We start from the raw sequence: 22,305 nt of genomic DNA on the forward strand, positions 1-22,305 counted from the left end.
CTTATATAAGAGTCTGGCGTGAAACAAGTGCATACGGGTGGTTACCTGTTCAAAGGTTTTGAGTAGTAAAGGTAAAAAGTCTGAGGCAGAAATTATCAATAAGGCAAAAAGTTTTATTCATTGTGGAGCAGTTTTATAGTTACAGTTGCCACCATTGTTGAAATCCTGTTACAGTTGAGAGCCTTTAGGTTTATAACCCATTTCACGGAATAAAAAGTCAGTTATACAGGTGGGCATGTACGACAGGGGCAGCCAGATGAACTTGGCGTCCCATCCAGGAGAGTAGCGAGTACGGGGGTGCACGGCGGAGATCGCGTGGGTCATACAGTTCACCACCTTCATGAGGTCGCCGTCTGCAAGATGGTTGATATCCGACTCCAGCTTTTTGATGGCTGGAAACAAAAGAAATGACGCGTCATTTTCAGATGAAGATTTGCTTTTAAAAGAATTACAAACTGTATTATTCACCCATAAATCTTTTATTTTATATTAAACTTTTCTATTCGACTCAATTCTTATTTCCGTCTGTGAAGAAGTTAGCAACTGTGTGTTGAATGGGTTGATGGTCGTGTGATTATATTTAAAACTAATGAATGAGACAACTCTTGGTCTTCATTTTGGCCCCGCTCGATTTTTCTTGATTCAATGTGGCCCTCATCAAAAAAAAATTGGACACCCTTGGTCAATAGTAAAAGTCAAAACAGGTTGCTCGATCTCCATCACAAAAAAAAAGTATAACTCCAGTATTTTTAACTGATAGACACAAATAAAACTGTCTTTTGAAAAATATGGAAAAGCAAAACAGTAAAGGAACATTCCACAAGATCTATTGGCATCCATCCCATCATTTTAACTCCTGGCTGGGCTGCGTTTCTCGCCGTAAGCCATTGCTCTTGTTTAAACACGAGATTCTAGAATCATATCCAAAACTGCTCTCAATAGACAGCTTTAGGGCGCCCCATAACCAATCAAAATATTAGCATGACAGACATCAAGACTTAGTTAACATGTTTGGTTTGGACGGATGGCAGGAAGTAATATTTCAAAGTAAACTCAACCTAAATTTCTGCCGTCAGTCAAAACTGAACATCAATGAGCAAAAACGAGAAATTTAACCATTGGGAGCTCATTTTGACATTGGATTTTTACATATTGACAAGTTTGCTCTTATGAAACATCAACATGCATCTTTATATTTAAGAAATGAACAGCACCGGTGAGCTGCTTTAAGTTGAATTGTAGTTAATAAATCCATTGTGTTCTTTAAATACCAACTAATGTGTTGATTTAAGTGCGTCTTAAACAGATGTTGGACTACATTGTATCATCAGTGTCAGTTTGTACAAAACTCTCTTTTCATTGAAATATTTACATTAGTAAATGATCTTGAGCCCCACCCACTGAAAACACCTTCTTTTTCTGGAGATGAAATCTTCTTTACAACAACCATACCCACTCTGTTGTGATTGGTCAAACATCAAATTTGTCACCTTGCATCATCAATCCCCGGAAGTCTCAATCTCCAAGGGAATCGTTGTATAAACAAAGCTGGGCGTGATTACAGCCGGATGGAGAAGGAGTGAAGCCATTATTACGTCAACCTCTCGTTCGCCAAGATTTCAGACGGGGGAGAACTTAAAGTAATAAGTTCAAAACATGGTCATGATGAGGGACTTACTGCATCTTGGAGAGGAAGACTTCAACATTTGAAACATGCGAGTGAGTCAGGAGAGTTTGAAATTAGTTGCCTTTTGATTGAATTGCAGTGTCACCTGTGTCATGATATATTTTTCCAGGAATCTATCATTTTTATCTTTCCTAATCATTTAGATAGACCTTGTCAAAAGGGATTCAATTAAAAGTTTGCAAAACAAGTGACATTTGTACTAAAGGTGTTGCACACATGAATTAGTTGACAGTAAATATGAATTCAATGGTGTTTTATCAATTTCCTTTAAAGAATAACCTTCTTTGAAGGACGTTTATGTTAGTGTCATTGAAGAGGAATGCAGATATGAACCACAGAACAACACGGTTTGATGAGTTGTGAGATAAGAATAAGATGTTCTCTTCGCTTCTTACAACTGTCAAATCTGACTCTTTGAGTTTGTGTCTCGCCATGAACCTCACAACACTGTAAAGTACCCACTCTTGTGACGACCTTCACATGCGGGAACTTGCCCGGCCATAATTGATCCCCCTGGAAACTAAAGGAATGCAAGGTAAAACCTTGTACTTGGCTTCAGCTATTTTAGATATGGTTCCGTACAGAAGGAAGAATAACTGCTAGATTGATGGTCACAGATTAAATTATTTTCAATAAAAGATTACTTTTAAAATACTTCTTAGTATTAGTCCACCGTCATTGTCGCCGTCTGTTGCGAAAAAACAATCCTGACATTTTTCTTATCTAAGTAATTGAAGACTTGCCTGACACACCCAGCGATGACACGTTTGTGGAGGTGACGGGTGAACAGAACAGGCAGAGCCAGATGATGAATGGGAGGCTTTGAGAAGGAGTTATTTACCCATAGCTGCGAAACCTTCTCCGTAGTCGTCCCTCACGTCCTGGGATAACCTGTCCCACAGCCTCTGTATGTTGCCCTTCATCAAGTTATGGTCGGTGACATTCGTTTTGAAGAAACCAGGCTCCAAACAGGCCACTTTGACCCCGAACGGCGCCATGTTCAAACTGGAAGACGAACGGTGAAAATGAAGCAGAGAGAGAGATCGACGGGAATCTCCAGAGTCTCGTCTCACCGAAGACTGTCGTTGAACGCCTCCACCCCGTACTTGGACACGCAGTAAGGCCCGCCGAACGGAGTGATTCTCCCAAACACGCTCGAAATGTTGACCACTCGTCCCTTCGCCTTCTTGAGGAGGGGGATGACGCTGAGCGTCACGTCGATGACGCCGTACAAGTTGACGGCCAGCATGCTCTTGAAGTCCTCGATGTTGAGCCAGTCGGTGGGGCCCGAGGGGGCAGAGACGCCGGCGTTATTGACCACACCCCACAGTCCTAGATTATCAGACAAACCGGTTGAAATGCAGCCGAGAAGTCACTGAAAATCTCGGCGTCAAACAAGTTTTACAACGATACTGGCAATGACAAGACTTGGTGAAGGTCTGCAAGAGATTATTTAAAAGGCTAGATGAAGGAAAGGGTGGGGTCAAAGAAAGGATGGCTAAGATGGACAGAGATCTCAAGATACAGGAGAAGGACAGATGAGAAAAGGCACAGAGAGAGAAGAAAGAAAAGCTTCTTGTGAAAAGAGATGAGAAAATTACTGGATGTTTACCAAGAATGAAAAAGAAGAGAATGGATATTTGGTGTGAGATCATGATTTAGAGCTTAAAATCTATTTGTTTGTGCCTTCTCGTTTGGACTATTGTAACAGTTAATTTTTGTCTAAACAAGAAGGAGCTGTCTCGCCTGCAGTTGATAAAAAACTCTGCAGCGAGAATTCTGACCTGCTCTAGTAGAAGAACTCACGTTTCTCCGAACCTTAAAACTCTTCACTGGCTGCCAGTTTCTTTCAGGATCCATTTTTAAATTCAGGTTCTTACTTTCAGATCTATTCATGGTCAGGCTCCTCTTTACATCAGGGATTTGATCGAGCCTTACACCCCAGCTCGGGCTCTGAGGTCCTCGGATCAGAATCTACCGATGGTTCCTGAACACGCTTCCGGACCAGAGGAGAGAAATCCTTCCAGACTGTTGCTCCTAAGCTTTTGGAACAATCTTCCTCTCCTTCTGTGTTTGATGGATCTACTGATTCCTTCAAGAAACATCTTAAGACATTCTTATTTGTGCAGGCTTTTTCTTAATTTTCTTTGACTCCTGTGTTTGTCTTATGTTGTCTGGGCCTTTTAGAGTTTTTAAATGTGTATTGCTTTTGATTGTTTCAAGCTTTGCTTCCTGCCCTTGGTCTAGAAAGGTGCTTTACAAATAACTGTTCCTTACTTACTTTTGCACCCCTATGCTTTAGTATCTTGCATTAATATCTTGTGTGCGCCAGTGAAAACATTTGAACATAATATATTCCCTAGTTGTGGTTGCGTGGGTCACACTGACCTCTCTGCCCGACCAGGTCCTTGATGAACGAGGCCACCTCAGCAACGCTCTTAGAGTCCGTGACGTCCAAGTGTCTGGTGGTGAGTTTGCTCGAGGAGGCCTTCTTCAGATCGTCCTCGCCCTTCTCCGTGTAGCAGCCGGCGATCACCCGGAAGCCCAGCTGGTCCAGGTGTCGCGCCAAAAGATTGCCGAATCCAGAGTCGCAGCCGGTGATGTAGACATATTTATCTTCCTTGTTCGACACCTGCCTCGATTCCTTGAACCACCGGTAGACATACCAGAGTGGAACCAGTCCTGCAAGGTACAGGAACATCTTTTCCGACTGATGGAGCTGTGAGGGTTGAAAGTTGTGTAAAAAGTCAAATATCTGACGCAGTTTAAACACAATCATTTCACTTTATTTCAAATAAAAATCCTTATTTTCATTAGTTAAACATTATGCCTTACAGGTGCTAGACAGTTTTTACTTAAGTGTGCAATTCAATTTCCCTAAGGGGCCGTTGAGCAAAAAGTATAAAATCAAACCAAAATGCTAAATGTATGCTTTAATTACATTTCAACAGCATAACATTTTTATTATATAGATATAAACGCGCTTTCTTCCCTGATATGTTTCTATTTTCACGTAAATATTTTAGAGGTTACATAAATGACAAAAGTCACAACAAAAAAATACACAGTCAAATTTAGAGATTATAAATAAATAAACATAGAAATAAAAGTATTAGTTTCTAATTTTACCTCATGATGGCCACATAAATACAGTCAATTGGCCGAAATTTGTCCACATCTGCCTTAGTGTGAGAGTTTTACCACAAAGGTGTTTTTTTACGATAATTGTTAAACCCACACGTGTCAAAACAAAGGTGCGCCGGGAAGTTTAACCGTAGTGTGATGTAAAATTGTGACAATATCTTGACAAAAACTTTCACTTAAATTTGCAACAATTCCAACGAACTATCTCACGTTCATCAGTATCGCGGATTGTATCGAAGTGCAGGTTGTATACGGTTTGTTTTTACGGCATCCTTAAGGAAATAATACGTCAAATAATAGGAAAAATAAAAGCACAACTAGTTTAAGGTTCAACAAAAGTTGCACAATTGTATACAGTGTGAACTGTATTTGACATATGACGAGGAAAAAGCTCTTATACAAGGTCCAAGTACACGGAGGGAGGGGAGAAAAGTTCACCTGTTCAACTAGCTCAGAGTATTTGTATTCACCTTCTACTTCGATAAACGTCACGTTTGTTCAAAATGAGAACAGAACACCGAACAAAGAGACAGAAGATCCACAGAGGAGAGAGCAAACACTGTACTTACTTCACCCCCGCGAGCGTTTGAGGCACTGGCGGCTGAATTGAAGCTGAAAGAGTGACCGGTAAAGTGTAACTCCTCCTTTTTCCATGTTCCGCATTCCACACCTGACGCTCCCTCTCTGTGGAGACAGCAGCACCATCTGCTGGGCACGCTTGAGGACTGCATCGATTGTGACGGAGAAAATAAATGATGTCTCAGAATTGACATACAATATAATTCAATATTCTCAAATGGGAAATTGTTGACTCAATCATTTTAAATGATCTATACATTATTATGTTTTTCATGGAGGTTTTTCAACCTGAAAACCAATAATATGGAAAAGAAAGTTTGATAAAATTGGATAAGTTCATTTTATTATTCCTTTTTTTTGTTGCTCTGTATGTTTTCTAAAATCTTCACATATAGATATTATTTTAAATGGAAAATGACATCATAATTAATTAATAATAGCAATTCAGTCACAAATTCAAAAGGCACAAACTTAAGGATGAGATAAAATTGAACAGCAAATTAAGGAGTTGTTTACCTCAAATCAACGAGTTCTGAAGTAAATTAACTCACAAAATGAGTATATTAATCTGTTTATTAACTTTGAAGTGGATATAAATACTTTTAGTACTTTAAATTTGCTACTTTCATTTATTTTCTGACCATCTGTTTGTGATGATCATTGTTGAGTCATATTTGTCTTGGTTTGTTGTTTATATAGAACAAGTATTGTCATACTGCAGGACATGTTTGCAGATAGTTTTTTTCACTCAGTCTTTGTTCTCTTCAAAATAAGTCATAAGTTACTGACCGGACATCTGAGCACAACTTTTGGTTTTATTTGTAAAAACGCCCCACATACTCAAGCAAACAGGTGAGTCTCATTTTTCCTTTAACCTGCTTATGTTAATTATATCTACTTAACACTTTTATTAATATTGTGTCAGGAACAGAAATACGTTTTTTGTATATATTTTTTAAAATTAAATTAGCTGTAAGAAGATCTATTATTTGTTCTTACATCTTAAGTATAACATTATATTAATATAATTATAACATTTTATACATAGTTATATTGTTATCAAGTGTTGATAACCTGACCTCAGGCTAATGGACTCGCGGTCATTCACCCTTTTTTACGATCACCTCTGATAATGACTCAAATTATTGACTCGTGAGGTTTCGTGATCTCAACTTAACTTATTTACAGTATTTGAATAATAATAATAATAATAATAATAATATTCTAATAATGTTTGGCATTGAGATCAGAGTCTTGACCCAATTGAAAAAATAAAAAAATAAATAGTAAAGAAAAATTAAACAGAAAATATAGATATAGATAAATATAGATAGATTTGTTAATCCCTTGGTCTCCTTTGGAAAGTTAGAATTCAAACGCCGATTGAAGAAAAGAAGAACACACTAATCACTAAAATATAACTAAAAATATTAAGTGCAGTTTGAACTGAAAGTCGTACAATTTAATATTTTAGAAAACTTAAATGATAATAAGGCTTTTAAGAACTCTAGAAACGACGTTGTTGGTTGTAAATAAGGTCAATCCCTGTAAAGTCTGTTCTGAGATGCTTTCTCATTAAAGAAAGTACAATTCCTTCAAATTAAAAGCAAACTATTTTTGGGGGGGACCAGAGACATACTCTCATTAAAAGTCTCTGTGAAATCTGAATTCATTTGGATTTAGAAGTGGAACATTACATACATCATATCTGTACTTTAGATCACTTTAAACATACATGAATCTTAAGTTACCATAAAACATACGTATAACTTTGTCAAAGTACTGAGAAACTTTGAGAGTATTTGAAAGATTAATCTGATGAGTTTTTAAAGACTTTCTTTTGCACAATAAGATTATCTTATATCTTATCTTATTTACACTTTCCTTGCCACATTCCTCACAGATAAAGAGAGTTTTTGTGTCAGTTTCTGATTTTATCTTTAGAAAGTTCAACTTTCAGGAACTTCATATATGAAAACACGTCTCTGACCCACTGATGTTAAAGCACTTTGCTGGTCACGTGACTCTCCTCGCGGACGGGTCGCGCACCAATAAATGAATGATAAGTCGTGATAAGTAATTGTTGTTGTGACCACAGCTAATGTCCTGACGGTCGTTCCACTCGTTTTACGATCTCTTCTGATAACAACATAATATGTAGAGACACAAGAAACGACGTCAAAACTACTGAACCGAAGCATTGATGCGTCAACACCTCATTGTTCTTTTTATCTCTTCACTGGATTTTCCCGAAGAACGTATTGATTTATCTTGAGGTTTTTCAGACGATATATTAAAACCACCTCGATACTCACTCACTTCTTATCAGTCTAATGGGGGTGTAGATAGTATGAAGGAGCGGCAGGAAGACACCAGTCCACAAGACTTGAGTATTTCAGGAACACTCGACACTCTGAAGAAGACCCTGCAGGTAAAGTAACGCTCCTCACTCTGCACTTACTTTTAGGAACATTTATATCCATTTACTCAAAAGCTGTCTCTTTAAAAAGTAACATTACACTGTATTTAAGTGTTAAATAAACCTTGAATCAAATATATTATCCATATGTACTTATAATATTAATAATTGATATTGGTCTGTTTTTTGTTTTCAGCAATTGTATTGATTGTCAACAGAATAATGAAAGGAAATAAAAAATAAAAAAGCTAATAAATATCTAACTATTTTTTTCATTGCAGTTTTTAGTGAAAACATTCAGCAATACATGTAAGGCAGATTTTAAAAATGTGATTTTCTGAAGTCAAAATGTGAAGTAAAAGTACATTCCATCACATTATTAAATTATTAAATCTTTTTTCTTTTCTTTTTTCACTTTTTAAAAATAAAATGGTTGAAAAATAAGTCAAAAATCAAATAAAATCTGTTCAAAAAAATTGCTGCAAAAAAAAGTTCTTCTCCCAGTAGATAATCTGAACACAAACAAATGTTAACCAAATATTTTAAATTTTCGATTTTTCTAAAGTCTCAAAAATGTGTTAAAAATTATTTGTTTTATTAAAAAAAAGTTTTAAAAAAATATGCCCCAAAAATCATCGTCTCGTAAAAAGTTTTTGGGGGATTTCATGTTAACACATATAAATCTGAGTCAAATTTCTAAAATGTGATTTTCTGAAGTCTGAAGAATCTGAAACAAAAACAAATTATTTTCAATTGAAAATAAAATTAAGCTGTATCTAAATATTGGAACAAAATGTGGCAAAACCAAGGTTCGGTTCCCGTGGACCATCTGAACTCAAATAAATGTCTCAAAAATCCAGGAATAAATATGTTTTCAATTGAAAACGTTGACCAAAAATCTATCTACGTATATAACTGAACCTCCAAACTCGGTAAAAAAAAAAAAAAAGTCAGTTCTACCTATGTTTTGCTGTAAATATGTATTTCTGTCCATCAATTAAATCAATTTAAAACCAATTTCTTCAACAGTTAACAAGAGAGCCGAGGTTGTGAAAACATGAAAAAATCGAAAAAATTCCGAATGACCCAGGACGTGGATGATAAATGTAAGACTGCTCGTCTGATGTAACAAATATATTTGTTTAGTCTCCAGAAAATATGTGACTATTGACGTGATTTTCTATTCATTTCTAGCTGAGAAGGAGAAAAAGTAAGTTTTAAACATTCATTTATTGAACAAATCAATGACTTTAATAACTTTTATGATTGATTTTACAGGGATGGAAAGAAAAGTATTGGATATTTTCAGCTGGTATGAAATTCTAACGTATTTACAAATAGTCATCTTTCGATCAACCCTCGTTTCTTCATCCGTCCAGTTTCGTTTCGCCACATGTCAAGAGATCGCGATGATGTTGGGCGGGAGCTTGTGCGCCCTCGTCCACGGTTCCGCCGCTCCTCTCATGCTCATGGTCTACAGCATGATGACCAACACGTTCGTGGCCTACGAGCTGCAGATCCAGGAGCTGAAGCATCCCAACAAGACTTGCCTCAACGACACCATCTACTGGATCGACGGCACCGTTTATGAAAACCATGACAACGTCACCGTCCGCTGCGGGTGAGTCGAGTGTTGTTTCAAAATATTGATGCTGATTAAGTTCTAAGGTGATGTTGAAAGCAAATATAAAGCAGCGATACGTTAGTTCACAATATTGTTTCTGGCTCCCCCCATTGTCAGAACAGTGTAACTGCAGCATCTGTTTTTCCATCTGAATATTGAATTAAATTTAACATTTCAAATGTTGAAACTTGAATTCTTTTTGGAAATGTTTTTTGTTAAGCATAATTTTTATATATATATATTTCAATACAGTATTTCAATTTAAATAAGGTTGAATTAGTTTCTATTGAATAATTATTTATTTAAATTAACTATTGTACATAATACTTCTCTATTGAAAGGTTTCTATTTTAAATAATTTAACTAAAAATGTTAAAATGAGTGATTTTTCAAAAACATGGCTTTTGATATTCTTACTCCGAAGATTAAAATAAATAGAACAAAATTTAACATTTTACAAGCCTGTTTTTTTATCGTTGCTTCTACGTCGTCATGTGATCGTTGACGCGTCGCATGATTGGCCGAAAGATTGATCAAGAAGTTGGCTACTTTTGCTATAGTCTGTTGGTACTATTATACCGAGATTTGTATATTGAATTTAAAAGGCTACAAATTGAAAACTATTACATTTATAAAAAAAAAAAATGTATTATTGGAATTGTAATATCAAACGACATGTGTGTTATCAATTATTTAACTAAAACAAAATAATTAAATCTTTCAATAAACAATATATTGAATTAATTTTTTAATTATTAAAATTAAAAATGAAACTTCTTTTTTCTTGTTCTGCCAGGGTGGACATTGAAGCCGAGATGGTCATGTTTGCGTACTACTACGTTGGCATCGGAGTCGGAGTTTTGATTCTCAGTTATTTACAAGTGAGTCCTTTTTGGTTTAACTTTAGCCTTCACGACCTAAAACTCCCCGAGGTCTCGCCCTAGATCGTCCTCTGGGTGACGGCGGCGGCGAAGCAGATCAGGAGAATCCGTCAAATGTACTTCAGGAAAGTCATGCAGATGGAGATCGGATGGTTCGACTGTCACACCGTAGGAGAGCTGAACGCCAGGATCAACGAGTGAGTGTTGCTACTAACAGATGGATGGATTTAAAAACAGTTGTACCGTTTATTTGTTAACTTAAAGCTTTGGGTTTACAGTGGTGCATAGTCACAACTACTATAAAATAAAGTATTTAATCCAACATTAACCTTTTTTTTTACTTTGTTTATATGTGACCACAATCTGTTTTCTAATGACTCTATGCTTACTATTCTATGAAGGTCGTTTTCTTTCTTTATTTTATATAAAAAACGGCATCAACTTAAAAAAGTTTTAAATCAATAGAAGATGTTTCAATAAAAATAACATTTTTTAAATAAAACAGTTCAACAAGCAATCATAGTTCAGACTCAAAAAATGCATTTGAACACTTTTTTAAAGTTGAAACTTGTTTTTAATCAAAGTCAAATACAAATATATTTTTAATATTTTTATTTTAAATAAAGCAACATTGACTGGGAAAAAATACACTTGAACATATTTTGAAATTGAAACTTGTTTTTAATTGAAATAAAATACAAAAATATTTTAAATAAAGCAACATTTATTTGGCAAAAGCACATTTTAACACATTTTAAATTGAAAATGTTCTTTTCAATTGAAGTGAAACTCAAAAAAATATTTGTAATCTTTTTGTTTTAAATAAAGCAACATTTATTGGGCAAAAACACATTTGAACACATTTTTAAAATTGAAACTGTTATTTTTTAATTGAAGTCAAATACAAAAATATTTTTAATCTTTCTTTTTTTCAATTGAAGCAACATTTATTGGTATTTAACAATGAATATTGGCCTAACACAAAGATATTACTTCTATCTAAGATTTAAAAAAGTTTTTTTTCTGTCTCAAATGTATTTTTTGCGTTTAAATTCGAATTAAAAAAAAGATTTCTCTATTTCTTGCGGGAAAAACACATTTTTGTTCAGTGACATTTTTTTTTTATTGAAGCAACTTTTTTTAATTTGAAAATATTAATTTCGATTGAACAATGAACAAAGAGAAGATAGAGTGACTAATCCGGGACTATTTCTGACTTCTTTACAGTGACATCAACAAAGTCAACAACGCCATCGCGGACCAGGCCGCCATCTTCATCGAGAGACTCTCCACTTTCGTCTTCGGCTTCGCCGTCGGCTTCATCGGCGGCTGGAAACTCACGCTGGTGGTCATCGCGGTCAGTCCACTCATCGGTCTCGGCGCTGCATTGATGGCCATGGTGGGATCACAGATACACAGTAGATCATCTTGTGTGTTTGTCATCTTTGCTGAAGAATCAATTGTGACTTTGCAGGCCGTGTCCAAAATGACCGGCTGGGAGTTGAGCGCGTACGCGAAAGCAGGATCTGTGGCTGATGAAGTCTTGTCTTCTATAAGGACCGTGGTCGCATTTGGTGGAGAAGAGAAGGAGGTGGAGAGGTACCATGTTTTCACAAAGAAACTCTTTCTTGCTTTCTTCTCCAGATGTCAAAGTTAACCAGTGTGAGCTCTTTTAACCCTTTTATTAAGATTTGTTATTTATTTTACATGAGGGCAAAGACAAAATACAACCTGAAATGGAACACCCCAGGGTTCTATCCTTGGATTATTGTTTTTTATACTGAATGAAATGAATCTATTAGCCTGAAGGTAGATTTGTTTCTTTCTTATTATTAAATTAAAATATATATAAATAAGTTGGTTCAATCAAACAAAAGTTTGTTAAATAATTAAAAAAAAACATAATAAGACTTTAAAAACTTAAGATGTATTTACTTAGGAAAATTCCTTTGAGAAATCAGTCAGTCAAAAAAACTTTGCTCGATATGATAAAAATCAATCATGAAAACAGTTGCCATAAAAAAAAGTGCTTCAATCATACAAAACAATTGCTTTAATTAAAATATTTAATTATCAGACATTTTAGGTTGGATATAACTTTATTAAATTCCTTTGGGAAATTGGTAAACAAAACAAGAAATATAATTATTCACAAAATATATATTGAATCAAAATAAAAGTTGCTTTAAAAAAAATGTAATCAATTTTTTTTGGTAACTGCTTTCTTTCATTGAAGAAATCTGTTTTTTGTTGTTGTTGTTTTTTTTGGGGGGGGGGCGGAATATTATGGGTAGGACATACATTTTTCAATCCTACCCAAAAAACAACGTGTTTTTTATAGAATAGGAAAAAGACATTGCAATTTACACTGTTCTGACACTTGGAGGAGCCGAAAACTAAATTTTCAAATGTAATGTTTTGCAACAGCAATTAAAGCATCAGTATAAAAGATTGAACAAATTGTTTCTGTCCCCCCCAAGTGTTTGTAACTGCAATGTCGTAAACTTGGACAGTTACAAAACAGTTATTCAATGAATATTTTTGTTTGTTTCTTATCATCAGATACGATCGAAATCTGGTGGAAGCCCAGAGCTGGGGAGTGAAGAAAGGCACCATCACCGGAATATTTCAAGGCTACATGTGGTTCATCATCTTTCTTTGTTACGCTCTGGCCTTCTGGTACGGATCCAAGCTGGTCATTGAAACCAAGGAGATGTCTCCGGGTACTTTGATCCAGGTCTGTCACTCCAGGTCGCTAAATTCTGTGACGTCCTCTTCTTACCTAGTAGTTTGCTCTCAGGTATTCTTGGGGGTCCTCACGGCGGCGATGAACTTGGGCCTCGCGTCTCCTTGTCTGGAGTCGTTCGCATCCGGTCGCGCAGCAGCCAAAAACATTTTCGACACCATTGACCGGGTAAATTTATTCAAGTGTACCAGTAGCATCAGAATATCTGATGGTTAATAATTTGTTTATTTTAAGTATTTTATATAGTTTAAATCAATATTTATATATATTAAAAGGTATATATTTTTAAATTCAATTGAAAATTCAAATTTTCTATTTTTTTGTATAAATTAATTTTACACATATAGTTTGATATTGTGATTCAAATAAGTAAAAACTAAAAGTTCTGAATTCAATACTTTATCATTCATAGCCTTTTAAATTCAATTTAAAATGTTATATGGATCGAAACGTCCGCAAACCACGTGAAACACAAATGATCATCATTCTATCAACATTTTATAGTGAATTAAAAAGGCTTCGAATTACAATATATTGAATTTCAAACATTTATTTTTGAATTATTGGAATTAGAATATCAAACTATATATATAAAAGAATTCATTTTGAAAATGTTTCAAAATTAAATAATTAAAAAATAATAATGTTATTTAATGCACTGATATACTTCAGTACAAAACCACTCGCCTAAATCATCCAAATAATTCAAGCTAACATTGTGTCATTTTCCTCCAGGAGCCAGAAATCAACTGTTTCTCAAACGATGGACACAAGTTGGACACAATTAAAGGTGACATTGAGTTCCACAATGTTTCTTTCTACTACCCAGCTCGACCTGACGTCAAGGTACGTTGAAAAGCATCAACAAAGTGGAGATTAGCTTCATCAAGATCTGTCTTTTCGTAGATATTGGACGATCTGAACATGAGCATCAAAGCGGGCGAGGCGACGGCTATTGTTGGATCCAGTGGTTCCGGGAAGAGCACCACGCTCCAGCTGTTCCAGAGGTTCTACGACACCAGGGAAGGAATGGTGAGTATCGTCAGAATCATACAAACGTTTTGAAGAGCCGTTGATAAAGTCCGTCTTTCAGGTGACTCTGGACGGACACGACGTCAGAACTCTGAACATCCAGTGGCTGCGCTCGCTCATTGGTATCGTGGAGCAGGAGCCGACTCTGTTCGCCACGACCATCGCAGAAAACATACGCTACGGCAAAGAGGGCGTCTCCATGGACGAGATCGTTACTGCGACAAAACAAGCGAACGCCTACAACTTCATCATGGAGTTGCCACAGGTGTCAAGATCTGTCTTTCATTATGACTTTCTTTTTCCATTCCTTTTTCTATATTCAATGTTTCAGTTTTATATAGAACCTTTAGGCCGGCCCACACATGAAGTTGATTTAATATTTCGTATCCAGAATTTAATATTTTGTGGTCAGGATTTACTATTTTGTGGCCAGAATTTAATATTTATTTTTCAAAGATTTAGTAATTTGTGGCCAGGATTTAGTATTTTGGGGCCCAGATTTAGTATTTCCTAGCCAGGTTTGACTATTTCATGGCCAGAATTTACTAATTTGTAGCCAAAATTTAGTATTTTTGGCCAGGATTTAGTATTTTGTGGCCAGATGTTAGTATTTTTGGCCAGGATTTAATATTTTGTGGCCCGGATTTAGTATTTTGTGGCCCAGATATAGTATTTTTTGGCTCAGATTTAGTATTTCCTGGCCAGGATTTACTATTTCCTGCCCAGAATTTAGTAATTTGTGGCCAGAATTTAATATTTTGTGGTAAGGATTAGTATTTTGTGGCCAGGATTTAGTATTTTTGGCCAGGATTTAATATTTTTGGCCCGGATTTAGTATTTTGTGGCCCAGATATAGTATTTTCTGGCTCAGATTTAGTATTTCCTGGCCAGGATTTAGTATTTCTTGGCCAGAATTTAGTAATTTGTGGCCAGAATTTAATATTTTGTGGCCAGGATTGACTATTTCGTGGCCAGAATTTAGTATTTTGTTGTCAGGATTGACTATTCTGTTGCCAGAATTTAGTATTTTGTGGCCAGGATTTAGTATTTATTTGGCCAGGATATAGTGTTTTGCGGCCAGGATTTAGTATTTTGCGGCCCAGATATAGTATTTTTTGGCTCAGATTTAGTATTTCCTGGCTAGGATTTAGTATTTCTTGGCCAGAATTTAGTAATTTGTGGCCAGAATTGAATATTTTGTGGCCAGGATTGACTATTTCGTGGCTAGAATTTAGTATTTTGTTGTCAGGATTTAGTACCTCTTGAACTTGACTTCAGTTCCAAAGTACCTAAATCTGATTTATCTTTCAGAAATTTAACACCCTGGTTGGAGAAGGTGGAGGCCAAATGAGTGGAGGTCAGAAGCAGAGAATAGCCATCGCCAGAGCATTGATCCGAAACCCCAAGATTCTTCTCCTGGACATGGCCACGTCAGCGCTGGACAACGAGAGCGAAGCCATAGTTCAGGAAGCTCTGGATAAGGTATCGCTTCTTTTTTTTCTACTTCTATCTCTTCATCATGAAATCTGAGATGATTTGTTTTGATGCCTTCGAACACAGCTGCGCACCGGCCGGACCACCATCACCATCGCACATCGTCTCTCCACCATCAGGAGGTCGGACGTCATCATTGGGATGGAGCGTGGGAAGGCGGTGGAGCGAGGAACTCACAGCGAGCTGCTGGAGAAACAAGGAGTCTACTTCACTCTGGTCACCCTTCAAACGTCGGACCAAGACCATGGTGGGTCCTTGAGATTTAAAAAAAACTATTCTAAAGTCGTTTTTTCAAAGAAATTCTCATTTTGAATGCAAATGGTTTTTTTTGGACAATATATTTTCAATGACAGTCATCTTTATTTAGCCAATATATATTTTTTTTAATGTCCATTTTAATTCTTAGACACTTTTCTAAGTCCATACGATCCATTTGTTACGTTCAAGTTTAAACAACCTCCATAAATACAATGATATATTTGACTACACAAAACTTATAAACACGTGAAAACGGCTTGTTTTTTGTTTTTTTTATGGAATTTATTTTATTACCAAATAATAGAAAATATTGTTTGTTTTTCTTTAATCTAAAAGTGATTTTCCTTTTTTACACGTAGACTTTGATATTCTAATTCCTATAGTTCTAAATACATGTTCTTAATTTAATATTATTTTATCATTCGACATAAAAATGTGGACATTATAAAAAAAACATTTGGAAAGAAATTGTATGTGTAAAAGACAATTTAATTAAATTGTTCAATAAAAAAAATCCATCTTTAGATATAAAATGTATTAAATTAACTTAATTAAAAATACTTTTCTGGAGTCTTGAATGTAAAAATTCAATATTTTGTCGGTATTTTCATAGCAGTATCTCTATTGGCTGATACTTACTAGAAATCTATGTTTTCAGTGTCAGAATAGAAGAATTCTTTTTTAAATTAAAAAAAAAACTAAATGTAATTGTTCTTTGGCAGATGAAACCGGGGAAGTGGAAAAAGAAGACTTTGGTTTCAGCCTGAGACGTATGAGTTCTGGAACCTCCAGAGTCAGTTCCAGGTGAAAATAACGACAGTCAAATGTAATTTCTATCAGATACAATAGTGGAATTAAATGTATTTTCTTTCTCGTGATCCAGGAAGAATTCAACGCGCCTGCGATCTGTGAGCACCTTATCGACCGACATCATGACAGACGCTTTAACCAGCAGTCTATCGTTCGTGGCGGAGCAGAGGAACTCGGCAGAAATGGTACTTTCTTGATGTTTGCTTGTGTCCGGAGGCAAGAGGATGACTCTTGTGTGTGAACAGGAGGAAGAAGAGGAACTGGTCGAGCCAGCCCCTGTCGCGAGAATCCTCAAGTACAACCGTCCGGAGTGGCCCTACATGCTGATGGGGTCTCTGGGGGCCGCAGTCAACGGTTCAGTCAGCCCCATCTATGCCATCCTCTTCAGCCAGATTCTTGGGGTGAGATCAATGGGACCCTTGTATCTTATGCAATATCAAGAAAAATACTGTAGACTTGTAAACCAAAAAGTAAAAAAAAAAAGGATTCACGTTTACATAAGACCGTATTTGTCTCGTGCCAGACATGTTGACGTTAGACCCTGTCAAACAAACACCCTCTTTCAGTTTTCAAACACATGCTTTACATTTTCACATGGCTCATCATGTTTAAAGTTTACCGAGCGGAACTGTAAGACGAGCTGACTCCATTCCATGGAAAGTCCAGCGTATATGAAGGGCTGGATGATAACAGTGTCTCACTATTGGCCGTTGAGTTAAAAAAAAAGAATTGAAGTTTTGTCCTCAATTAATTCTTATTGAATGCCTACAAATAAAGGGATGTTTGAAACACAATTCTTAAATTACACGTTGAATAATATGGTTAAAATACAATTTGTCATGAAGGATTAACAAAGAGACTGAGGAGCTGAAAAAATGAACAAAACACGGATATAAATACCAACATTTAATTTAATACACAGAACATTACCGAATGTTTTTTAAATCAAAATGTCCCAGTCCAACGCTTAATAACTCAAATAATACAACAAACAAGTGGCAGCAACAGCTAATGTGAAAACCCAACTCTCCTGACTCACATGTTTCAAATGTTGAAGTCTTTCTCCCCAAGATGCATTTTTACGTCTGTTGTCCTTAAATAGAAAGAAAGGGAGTCACAGAAAAAAAAAACCTAGAAAGTAGCAAATATAAAGTGTCAGAGAAAACTTGAGAGTCCAGAGACAGAAACATTATGACAAATATCCAATAGGGGGACATGGAAGTGTCAGAGTTTAGCAAGCAGAACTGTAAGACGATCTAACTCCATTCCATGGAAAGTCCAGCGTATATGAAGGGCTGGATGATAACAGATTGCAAGGGGAAGAACAGAAAATGTCCATACAAAAATGGCTGACTGAATGTAACAAACATTAGTGAGAAAACTGGTAATAATTATTCAGCGAAATAACATTTCTTCTTTTACTCATCATTTCATTATTTTCCACTTTCAGACATTTGCTCTGGCTGATGCAGAGGAACAGGAAAAGGAAATTAACGGACTTTGTGTCCTGTTTTGTGCCATCGGTGTGGCAAGTTTCTTCTCCCAGTTTTTGCAGGTTTGTACCTAATACTTAACGATGGTTAATGGTCGTTAGACGTTTGACTTTATTTCACTGCAAATTCCAGGGATTTGCATTCGCTAAATCTGGCGAGCTGCTGACCCGTCGCTTGAGGAAAACCGGCTTCCTGGTGATGCTGAGGCAGGAGGTCGGCTGGTTCGACGACGTCAAAAACAGCGCCGGCGCTCTGACGACGAGGCTGGCCACGGATGCGTCCATGGTCCAGGGTGTAAGTGGAGGAAGAAGATGGTCAGATTTGTCAACATTTTAAACATGGTTTTCCTCTCAGGCCACGGGATCTCAGATCGGCATGATCGTGAGCTCGCTGACCAGCATCGGCGCCTCCTTCATCATCGCCTTCTACTTCAGCTGGAAGCTGACGCTGGTCATCATGTGCTTCTTGCCGCTCATCGGTCTGTCGGGAATGTTTCAAGCCAAGATGCTCACAGGTTTCGCCCAAGAAGACAAGGACGCCATGGAAGCAGCCGGACAGGTGCGACCTCTTGACCGACGTTCGTAGAGACACCACATGTTCCTACTAAAGTAACCCTCACCCTGCAGGTCTCCAGCGAGGCGCTCTGCAACATCAGGACCATCGCCGGTTTGGGCAGAGAAAGCTCGTTCGTGGAGTCTTACGAGGAGCAGCTGGAAAGTCCCTACAGATCCGCCATCAAGAAAGCTCAAGTCTACGGCGTTTGTTTCGGCTTCTCGCGGTGCGTCATCTTCATGGCCAACGCGGCGTCCTTCAGATACGGAGGCTACCTTGTCAGCGCCGAGGGGTTGCACTACATGTTTGTTTTCAGGTAGGTGGCGCCGCCGACTTCTTTTTGTGGTGAGCCCTTGTCACTGCGGTGTTGTTCTGCTTCAGGGTGATATCGGCCGTGGTGGTCAGTGGGACGGCGCTGGGCAGAGCTTCGTCCTTCACTCCGGATTACGCCAAAGCCAAAATCGCCGCAGCTCAACTATTCAAACTCTTTGACCGGGTTCCCAAAATCAGCCCGAACCCCGAAGAAGGAGAGACATGGGTTCGTGGGTTTGAATCAAAATAACCAGAAGCAGACGTGACAGATTGATGTCTAAATCATTTATTTTTATTTTTTAGCAAAAGTTCAGAGGTCAAATCGAATTCCAGAATTGCAAGTTCACCTACCCGGGTCGCCCCGACACGCAGGTGTTGCAAGGTTTGTTCGTGTCCGTGAAGCCCGGTCAGACGCTGGCGTTCGTCGGCAGCAGCGGTTGCGGCAAAAGTACCAGCATCCAGCTGTTGGAGCGGTTCTACGACCCGGACGAGGGTCAAGTGGTGAGTAGAGGATCCAAACAATGAAGGTGGTTTTAATCTCACTCCTTTAATTCTTCTCTTAGATTATCTTATTTCTCAAGGAAGTATATCAGTGACGTAAACAATATTGAAAGGCTGAATTTAACATTTCAAATGGGGAAACTTAATCATTTTTTAATTGAAATGTCAAATTATTTATTTAAAATAATTGTATTCAATAACAATGTATAAATAATATAAATATTTAAAAAATACATTGGATTCTAATCCAATATTTATTTTATTTTTTGCCTTTAAATGCAATATAAAATGCTGCCACTATTACATCAACATATTGATATTGTAATTAAAAATGTATTTAATTTAGAGTTAATAAAAAAGAAAATTATTATTAAGTAATTAGACTATCAAAAATATTCCAAGCCTTTTAAATTCAATATAAAAATGGTGGCACAATTATACAATTTTTTTTATGTTGAATTAAATAGTAAAAATATTGAATTTAGAAAATGTATCATGGAATTATTGTGATTATACTATCAAACTCTATCTGTAAAAAAAAGGGAAAATATTTGTAGCCTTTTGAATTCAATACAAACATGGTATTAATATACCATCAATTTTTTTTTTTTTATTATTAATTATTCATTAATTTCAATTGAATTGAATTTAAAAGGCTACAAATTGATAAAAACAAGTATTACGAGAACTTATTTTTGAATTATTGTAATTAAATGATCAAATTCTATGTGTAAAAAAAAACATTTTATTCATTTTTTAAATATTTAAACTTTTGAATTAAATATCAACCTTTTGAAAGATTGAATGGAACCATTCGACATTCTGATACAGGGTCTCTGTCAACAGGTGATCGACGGTCGACCATCTCAGAAGGTCAACGCTTCCTTCCTGAGGTCACAGATCGGCCTGGTCTCTCAGGAGCCGGTCTTGTTCGACTGCAACATCGCCGAGAACATCCAGTACGGCGACAACACGCGCGCCGTCAGCATGGAGGAGGTCGTCTCCGCCGCCAAGAAGGCCTTCCTGCACGACTTTGTCATGACGCTTCCAAACGTGAGCACAGATCTCACCTTCTCAGAGCCAATCGTGTCGATCGTAACATGCGTCTCGTTGTTATGAAGAAATATGAGACTCAGGTCGGAGCTCAAGGCTCTCAGTTATCAAGAGGACAGAAGCAGAGAATCGCCATCGCCAGAGCTTTAGTCAGGAATCCCAGAATCCTTCTGCTGGACGAGGCGACTTCTGCACTGGACACAGAGAGTGAGAAGGTATGTACAAAAAAATGTAATATCTGTATCAATATTTAACAGCACTGTGAAGATTAAAAAAGAAAACGATAACCTTTTTTTCGGCTTTCAAATCAGATTTTATTTTTATTATAAAAATGTTATATATAAAATAAACGTACTCGATTTTTAAAATGTATTTATTGACAATAAACTTGCAAATATTCTTTTATTTAATTTTTTTGCATTTCGGCATCCTCCCCAGTTTAAGCAACAATGAAATATCGAAATAACCGCACAATGACTGAGGATGAGAGGATACAGTCGACTCCAGCAGCTTTTTAAAGCTGATTTTTGGGGATATTTTGTTTCTAAAACCAATCAAAATCCGGATCATGAATATTGTTCAATTAAATTAAATTTATTTTGTTTTCTTTTCTTTTTCTCTATTATTTTTTCATTATTTATATGTAATTTTGTGTTGCCACCACAAAAAGAAAATCAAAATTCTGATTCTGATTCTGAAAGCAGTTAAGACTTCGTCAAGAGTCATGTGGTCTGTAAATTCTGCAACACCAGAGACAAGTACTCGACAATACTACAAATATATCCTTGTTACTACAGTATCACGATATAACGTATCGTTGCCCCTGTTTCATGATCCTATCACTAGATTCTTATCAATACACAATAATCAGTACGAGGTGATCAGGAAGACGATGTTCTTCTTGCAGACGGTCCAGGCCGCCCTAGATGAGGCGAGGAAGGGACGCACCAGCATCGTCATCGCTCACCGACTCTCCACCATTCAAACTGCTGACATCATTGCCGTGATGTCTCAGGGGATCGTCATAGAACAAGGGACACACAACGAGCTCATGGCTACACGCGGAGCCTACTACAAGCTGGTGACGACGGGGGCTCCAATAAGCTAGACCCAAGTCATTCACACTTTTCTGTTGTTCCTTATTCAGTTTGATCATTTGTACATTTGAGCTGTATTTTTGAAAATAAAGTTGTATCTTGTGTTAAATATTAAATGATTCAGTCATTTTAGTATTCAATACATTCTGAAGTTTTTATAAAGTATCAATATATATATATGTATATATATACATATATATATATATATATATATATATATATATATATATTAATATATATATACATATATATATATAATATGGAGGCTGCATTACATTTATACTAATAATACTATTTATACTGATTTAAGATTGTGTAAACTAACCCTAACCCTTATTTTCTCGGACAAAATAGTTGTACTAATATAATGAATCTATGAAGAAGTTAAACAAGTAATACTCAATGAACAAAACAAATATTTAAAAAATGTTTTAAAAATGATGAGGAAATAGTTAAATAATGTCTTCTTAAACTGTATCTGAGGGCGTTGATAAAAGTTGTCACCTTAAGTAAAGACAACAGTTAGACAGTGTGACAATATAAAACAGATTAATTTCATTACAAGTCAGAATATTTAAAACTTGTTTGTTTTCTAGTTGAAATACATTGAAGGCAGATTTTTT

The 22,305-nt window shown here is 36.5% G+C and overlaps 2 protein-coding genes across 2 annotated transcripts; one reads left to right on the plus strand and one right to left on the minus strand.

The window, feature by feature from the left end:
• Positions 1 to 92: 92 nt before the first annotated feature.
• On the minus strand, positions 93 to 5,450 carry dhrs9 (dehydrogenase/reductase (SDR family) member 9). The gene is made up of 5 exons (XM_087804363.1): positions 5,401 to 5,450; positions 4,076 to 4,406; positions 2,761 to 3,019; positions 2,529 to 2,692; positions 93 to 392 (listed from the first exon to the last, which is right to left on the minus strand). Exons 2-5 carry the CDS (start codon positions 4,386 to 4,388, stop codon positions 169 to 171), a joined length of 960 nt encoding a protein of 319 aa, XP_087660489.1. The 5' UTR covers positions 4,389 to 4,406; positions 5,401 to 5,450; the 3' UTR covers positions 93 to 168.
• Positions 5,451 to 8,355: 2,905 nt separating this feature from the next.
• Positions 8,356 to 21,693, plus strand: abcb11a (ATP binding cassette subfamily B member 11a). Its single transcript, XM_087804860.1, has 27 exons — positions 8,356 to 8,935; positions 9,024 to 9,039; positions 9,108 to 9,141; positions 9,209 to 9,450; positions 10,250 to 10,334; positions 10,398 to 10,531; positions 11,562 to 11,733; positions 11,809 to 11,933; positions 12,897 to 13,071; positions 13,135 to 13,248; positions 13,816 to 13,926; positions 13,987 to 14,112; positions 14,174 to 14,377; positions 15,424 to 15,594; positions 15,673 to 15,853; positions 16,587 to 16,668; positions 16,748 to 16,829; positions 16,896 to 17,075; positions 18,125 to 18,229; positions 18,300 to 18,461; positions 18,522 to 18,725; positions 18,794 to 19,035; positions 19,101 to 19,257; positions 19,335 to 19,532; positions 20,379 to 20,585; positions 20,654 to 20,800; positions 21,493 to 21,693. The coding sequence occupies exons 1-27, from the start codon at positions 8,887 to 8,889 to the stop codon at positions 21,691 to 21,693; spliced, it is 3,906 nt and encodes a 1,301-aa protein (XP_087660986.1). The 5' UTR covers positions 8,356 to 8,886.
• The last annotated feature ends 612 nt before the right edge of the window (positions 21,694 to 22,305 follow it).

The sequence above is a fragment of the Callionymus lyra genome, chromosome 12 (genome assembly GCF_982586985.1).
Source record: "Callionymus lyra chromosome 12, fCalLyr1.hap1.1, whole genome shotgun sequence".
NCBI lineage: Eukaryota > Metazoa > Chordata > Actinopteri > Syngnathiformes > Callionymidae > Callionymus > Callionymus lyra.

What these genes read in the sequence shown, in the direction of transcription:
- dhrs9 (XM_087804363.1), bottom strand. Translation starts at nt 4,388, where the DNA reads ATGTTCCTGTACCTTGCAGGACTGGTTCCACTCTGGTATGTCTACCGG. An exon ending in GGACCTGGTCGGGCAGAGAG is followed by an intron (nt 3,020 to 4,075) that starts GTCAGTGTGACC and finishes CTGATAATCTAG; the next exon opens with GACTGTGGGGTGTGGTCAAT. An exon ending in GCGTTCAACGACAGTCTTCG is followed by an intron (nt 2,693 to 2,760) that starts GTGAGACGAGAC and finishes TTCGTCTTCCAG; the next exon opens with TTTGAACATGGCGCCGTTCG.
- abcb11a (XM_087804860.1), top strand. Translation starts at nt 8,887, where the DNA reads ATGAAAAAATCGAAAAAATTCCGAATGACCCAGGACGTGGATGATAAA. An exon ending in GCGCTGCATTGATGGCCATG is followed by an intron (nt 11,734 to 11,808) that starts GTGGGATCACAG and finishes GTGACTTTGCAG; the next exon opens with GCCGTGTCCAAAATGACCGG. An exon ending in ACGACACCAGGGAAGGAATG is followed by an intron (nt 14,113 to 14,173) that starts GTGAGTATCGTC and finishes TCCGTCTTTCAG; the next exon opens with GTGACTCTGGACGGACACGA.